General features: G+C 41.1%; 1 protein-coding gene across 5 annotated transcripts in view; it reads left to right on the top strand.

Annotated features, from left to right (window-relative positions):
* Positions 1 to 6637, top strand: part of DYNC1I1 (dynein cytoplasmic 1 intermediate chain 1) — a 313205-nt gene that overhangs the window by 286085 nt on the left and 20483 nt on the right. For all 5 annotated transcript variants that reach the window (XM_053218428.1, XM_027071928.2, XM_027071927.2 and 2 more), the window contains one exon: positions 4550 to 4690. In XM_053218428.1, the coding sequence (XP_053074403.1) occupies positions 4550 to 4690 (141 nt within the window). The remainder of the gene's footprint in view (positions 1 to 4549; positions 4691 to 6637) is intronic.

Here is a 6637-nt window from a genome sequence, read left to right as displayed (position 1 = left end):
AGTAAGATGGCTTTGATTATAATGCTTATCTCTGAATAGCTCTTTCTAAAAAACTTTTGCAAACTTTATTCCAGTCAATCCTTAGTGCAGAACAGAGTCGTAGAAAGCCAGCAGCAACTCTCGAGGTCAGTAGCTCCCACCTTCCATCTTATAGATGAAAACACTAAGATCCAAGGCTGTTCAGTGAAATTTTCCATGGTCTGTAGTTTGTGTACACTTTCTCCTACTACCTTCTCCGGCCCACGCTCCCCATGTTATCCTCAGCTTTCAGATCGTGTAATTGTAACCCCTCACTCGAAGCTATATAGACATTTGGTGAGCTGGAACCCAGAGCTCTGCCTCCTGACATCGTTTTATTAGACCCTCTATCGCGTGGCCTCCTGTTTATCCCTGCTGGCAAAAGGGCCATTCCATCTTATTCCCAGTTTTTTGAAGAAAAAGATTTCTGCTGGTGTCAAAAAGTGCTAAGGATGCTTGGAATTGTATGGGTAACATCTTCACGACTATTAATAATCAACTTGGGAAATGCAACCGACATTCTGTGAGGGTGTTTTTTTTTTTAACCCTTTCTACAAGTTATACAGCATGTGGTTAGTAAATATTGGTTGAACTGAATACAACGACAGGTAACAGAGCTGCTGTATTTGCTCTGAAGACCGAAGACCATTATGTCTTATAGAGAACCACACGGTTCCCTCAAATAAAGGATGTGCTTAAACAGCTAGGAAAACCAGAGAACCAAATCCACCTCCACCGCTTACAATCTTCGTGGCCTTGAGAAAGCTACTAACTTTCCCGAACTATAATTTTCTTTTCTGTAAATACCGTCTACCTTACAGAGATTTTATGCGGATTAAATTAGACAATGTGTGTGTAGAGTCATGCAGAACAAACACCCAACAATTTACCCTTCCCTGCCCTTCATGTCTGTCTGGGAGGTGACTGGTCGCCTGCTTCTCTGCTCTGCGAGGCAGGATGTTAAAGTCAAGCTGATCTGTGTCTGGATATTTTTGGATTTTTGGCACAGCCCCGGAAACTTGTCTAAAGCACAGGGTGTCGTGGCTTTATTTCACTGGCATGTGTCTGTCATACATGCAATACGTCAGGTAACAGTGCAGCGTCCTTGTCTCTCTTCTTTAACAGTGTGCTGATACTAAACACGGCACTGGGAATGGAGACACACGGGTGAAGAGGTTTTTGTCTCATGAAATTTGAAGGTTTTGAAAAACACTTTCTACAGTAATGTGCTGTGAAGCCATATTTAGCTTATTAGATGACCTTGAGTATTTTACGGAGTGAATATTTAAAATCCCCAAGCTTCTGTAGCTTTAATACACACAAATGATATGAATGGATCCTCCTCAAAAATCGTTGGTCAGATCTGTCCCCACACTCTGCACCTTTTCAAAACTTGTAGTATTCTAATACCGGTGATAAAGCTACAGCAGTTTTGTAGATGCAGACATTTATGTTTCATACTTCAAAAACAGAATCTTTAGATCCTGATGCTTTTGATACATTTGATGAAAAAGTTGATATTTCATGATTTATTTATCTACTCTAAAATGTTTTACAGTAAGCATTTGAGGCAAAAAAAAATTTAAGTTTCTAGTCTAATCCCAGTTAGTTAACATACAGGGCTATATTAGTTTCAGGTGTACAATACAGTGATTCACACTTCCATACATCACCAGGTGCTCAACACGACAAGTGCACTCATCACCAAACTTTTAATGAGGTTTTCAGATTACCTTTTGAGCCCCAAAGAAAAGAGAATGAAGAATTCCTTGATCAAAAAAAGTACAGCTAATATTCAAAATAGCACTGCCTAAGGATGTAAGAGGGGTGTTAGCTCATGCCTACAGCTCACACAATGCTGTACTCAAGAACTAGGGGTTCCTAGCTGTCAGTCCACTTGGTCCCCTGACAGTGGGTTCAATCCTGACCAAGACGTTCCCAACCTGTGAATCTATCAAGGTTAAAACAAAGCCCTTGAAAACATATGCCCTTCTTCCTTCCCCTAAACTTGCACACACTGTAGCCTAGAATAACGTGGCAGTGGTTTTTGCGATGCAAGCTTCAGTCTTAGAGGCTGGGGTAATAAGGAAATTGGAGAAAAACCTAGACAGTACTAGCATTTCAATACAATACTATTAAACATGAGACAATTGGATTTTGGTAGCATGAACAATGGCTGTTATTTCCAGATGTTTAAAAAGTGAAGTCTCCAGGATGTATTACAATTTTGATTGGGTTTCTCACAGAAGCAGCAACTAAAAGAAAAAAAAGGAAAGAAGCAAAGTAGAGATTAATGGGGTAATTTATTGGGAGAACTAATGTATCAAATAATATCAACTTTCTAGAAAATGGCTGTTGAAGGTTGGGTGGTTTTATAATTGATCAAAACAAGGATCATAAATATGATCTGTGTTTAATATCTGTCTGTATGTGTAAGTCTATATCTAGACCTCTGTATACTCAGTTCTGCTATCAGCTGGGTTATTGAGAGAGGATACTGAGAATCAACTTTTTTCAGTATGTCTTTTCCACGCTTTGACTTTGAGAAAATTGTGTCACTCATGTTGTTTAACAAATAGTGACTGGCTAGCTACAAAATCAAGAATTTGGGGTGGGAATAGTCTTGTACTAAGAGTTAGAATTTAATATTTACAAGTGGTCAGTGAAGGACCAGCTACTCCATCTCAGTAAGGAAAAATGATACAATCATGCCACTTTAAGGTCTCACTGGATATTCAGATTCTCTGGAGAAGGAAGTTTGAATCACCTAGTCCAAAGCTCAAGAGGAAGAAAGAAGCTATTCGTAAATAGCAAGTTGACAATTAACTTTACCTCAGAATCACACTGCAAGCATGGTATACGATAAACATTCTGGCATAAAAGAGTTATAGAATATTAAAATACAAAAATGTAAGGCTGATGTCCATTTAATTCTTTCTGAGGTCTCAATATCATATGTTCTTTTTCAAATCACTCCCCCATTAGACACTTCTTGCAAATACAGCACATCTCACACATCTACTGCCTACCCCCTGCGTGCACAATGGCCCATCTAAAATCTTCTGTGTTGCTATAATAGTATTAGAATTGCGTTCATTTCTGAGCAATGTCAAAGCGATATAATTCATGGAAAGAGAAATCACAGTTACTACCCTAACAAATCTTTGCTCTAGGTTTTTGTCTCTCACCAATTTTTCTCACTTTCACATCAGCAAGTGCATTCTATGCATTTTACCTTTGCTAACCATACACATTGGGAGTTCACTCGAACATTTGGAGCTGTTACCTACAGAAACATTCTTTGCACATTCTATGCATAAAGGATTTGATTGTTCATATTGTGTGTTATATTTTTTGATCTTATTCCTCTGGCCTGCACAGGCATTTAGCCGAACCCAGAAAGAGAATACAGACGGCTGACTGGATGAAGAAGACATTGTGGAAAAAAACTCCCATTGTTTAGATTTCTGTCAGAGGATATAAGAATACTTAATTTCTTTTATCTCTAGGGCTTTCATTATCATTTAAATTTCATTTTACATTAATTGATCAGGGATTAGTAAAGCCATTATGCAGAAATTAGAATAAGACAAGCCAGATGGAATGAATAATTCATGAAGTCCAATTACATTTTATTTCTGGTGTACTTTCAAACTTGCCTCTGACTTCTGTGCTATTTTGATGTGACAATATTCACTGGAAATCAAGAGTGCCATTTTAATTTATTGTATCCCTCTGGAGTAGAAGCATTTGTATGCAGTGGGGGGTGTGCTAATGCTTTCCCCCAAAACACCAATTTCAGGGCTGTTGGAAATCCTGGGTGATCTAGAAAATGTGGTTCATCTTCTGTGAAGGTTCAGGGATTCTACGTTGAGCCACGCCAGTCCACCTGACGAGGCAGAGAAACTAGGGTCTTAGAACCGCGAGATTTTTAACCTCCCAAAAGAGCTACACAAATCCCTTCAAAATATGTGTTCCCATTCCCGCCGCAAAGGAACCATTAAAGTATGAATTTGGCCTGGAGTTGGCCTGGAAGCAGACATGCAGCTACAGAAAAAGACCACGAGGTGGCAGGCGTTGCCTTCCATGCAAGAGGTCCGGGGCGGCCGGGCCAAGCGGGGGCTTCCAGAGCATCCCCGCGGGTCTGATCCCCGCAGGCCGAGCGCGGTTGGGTCTGGGCTCCGAGCGACTCGCGGAGCGTAGCCTGGCGAGAATTCCGAGCTAATGGGCAGCCCCGTCCACCTGCATGGAATGTCTCGTACGCCTGTGTCTGAAACCGCCTCCCCCGCCGGTCCCAGCCCCCAGTCCCCTAAGAGTCCCCCCCTTCCCACCCACCCCCTCGCCCCCCGGTATTTATTTATGCCACTGGACAGTTCTAGTCACATTAAAGCTGCGGTTCACCTTTTCGAGGACTTTCATCTCGGGAAGTTTTATGACACTTTGTGAATGTGCAAAGTTTTTAATTAGGCTCGCTAGACAGCCCGAGGCAGCGGCAGCGCCACAAAGTCTTCACGGTCTCTCTGCTTTACAGCACAACAAGCCGCTCTACTCCTTTGAAGACAATGCAGACTATGTGTACGATGTCATGTGGTCCCCCGTGCATCCCGCGCTCTTTGCCTGCGTGGACGGGATGGGGCGCCTGGACCTCTGGAACCTCAACAATGACACCGAGGTGAGCGGCGGCGCAGGCGCCCGAGTTGGGTGGGGGGGGGAGGGCTGGGAGGAGGGCGCAGCCGGCCTCTCTCCGTCTCCCCCTCTCTCTCCCCAACGGCCTTTTTTGGACTGACCCTTCAACTGCAGCTGGGCTGCCGACCCCCTTTCTTGACTGCTCTGAAGGGAACTGGCAGATGCACTGGCCCCAAATCATTTCATCTCACGTCATCCCCAAACCGTGGCCGATCCTGGACAATGGACGACCCTTCTTTGCAAAAAGCAAAACGCTGTGTGTTCACGCCTTTCCCTGCGGGAAAGGATACACAGGCATATTTCAGAGCAGTGTTGAAATAACTCCATTGGCAAGCACTTGGAAAAGTAAGCTTTTGTGGACGCTGACTCGAGATTGAGCTTTTAAGAAGGGTTATTTGTCAGTGTTTGCTATTGGTACACTTTCTATTTTAAATTCATAAAAGATGATTCTGTTGACCCTTTGTGTTTAGATCCATCCTCCATTTGATTTTTACAAGGCAAAATCATCTTTATCTAAAATGCTGAACTTACAGGCAGACTTTTACAATAGTTTGCAACTCTGAACATGTTAATCTTAGTGTTTGAAAAAAAAGCGGGATATCAACATGTCACATTTAGAGAAGTGAAAAATGGCCTCCCCCCCCTTTTTTTTTAAAAGGGGGGAATTAATAATAAGGAAATATTCTTTTTAAAAATTATGCTATATACATTTATGTTTTAAAAAATTCTGCCATGTGCATTTTTCCTTTTGCCCACACCCTCAACAGTACTCAGGTGCTAACTCAGCTACTGGGGAGAAGGCTTGTGTCTTTTTTAACATGAATATTAAATGTCCTTCGATTTAGAAAAATAAAACGTTCTCTTCAGCACTTCCCGGCTTCTGATTCAGGGCACCTCTCCGTAAATAAGAAGGGACAGGTAAGGGGAACAAGCATGTAAACTGTATGTCAAGTGGAGAACAAGAGAAAGGTCTTTTGAAGTGTTTTGAGCAGGAAGCAGCTCAGCCTTTTTAATTAGGAAGCCTATAGCTGGAGGATCTGAGGAGGAGCAGGCCCCCTAGTATTTTCTGTGGGAGGGGGCAGGGAAATATCCCTCAGGTGTTATTATGGAGCCTCTGTAACTTGCAAAATTATATGCATCTCTGACCACTGCCAAATAGTTACATTTTCAAATATTTCAGTTTGAGTCTTTTTTATTTTCTTTTGGCTACAAGAACTGTGTGACAAAGATAAGAGTTATGTGATGAAGTATCTTTGAAAATAAGCAAAAGGCATAAATGTGTGCAATGCCCATCATTTTTGGATGTTGAAATGTTCATAACATTATTGCTCTTCATAGAAAGATGCTGTTATTCCACATTGTGATGGTTTCCCAAAGTCTTTCATCACTGTTGATTAAAATCATATTGCTTCTATCTGCTAGAATAAACTCATTCACTTAAATCAACCAAAAGACACACGTTTTCCAGGTTGGCTTAGGAGACCCCTTGTATCAGAAATCAGATTTAGTAGAAATGATGCTTAGGTGATGCCCAACTACGATGCAGTGGAGTGAGTTCCACACATGCCTTAATAATTCCTATGTAGCTGTTCTTATTTTGTTTGTAGTCTGCTTTCTAGGTAAAATGAACTTAACGTGTCCACAATGAAATTGCCAAAAAGGAAATTAATTGCCAAATATAATTTTTCCCTTCTCTTTCTCTAGGTATCAAGGGACAACCACATAAAAGTTTTGTAGATAAATATTTTTTAAAAATCATTATGGGCCATGCAAATTGCTTAGTTTTGTGGTAACCATAATTCTGCTTTCAGAATACTAGTAGAAATGTCGAGTCTGATTCAAATCCGGTAATGAACTGAACACTTTTTTAAACTCTCGAATGACTTTTACCTCCTATCAAGTTGAACAAGATTTTTCAAGTGTTTGTTGGATT

This window comes from Acinonyx jubatus, chromosome A2 (assembly GCF_027475565.1).
Source record: "Acinonyx jubatus isolate Ajub_Pintada_27869175 chromosome A2, VMU_Ajub_asm_v1.0, whole genome shotgun sequence".
In the NCBI taxonomy this organism is placed as follows: domain Eukaryota; kingdom Metazoa; phylum Chordata; class Mammalia; order Carnivora; family Felidae; genus Acinonyx; species Acinonyx jubatus.
Note: the sequence above shows the minus strand (reverse complement) of the source record. Positions and strands in the feature narration are given on the sequence as shown.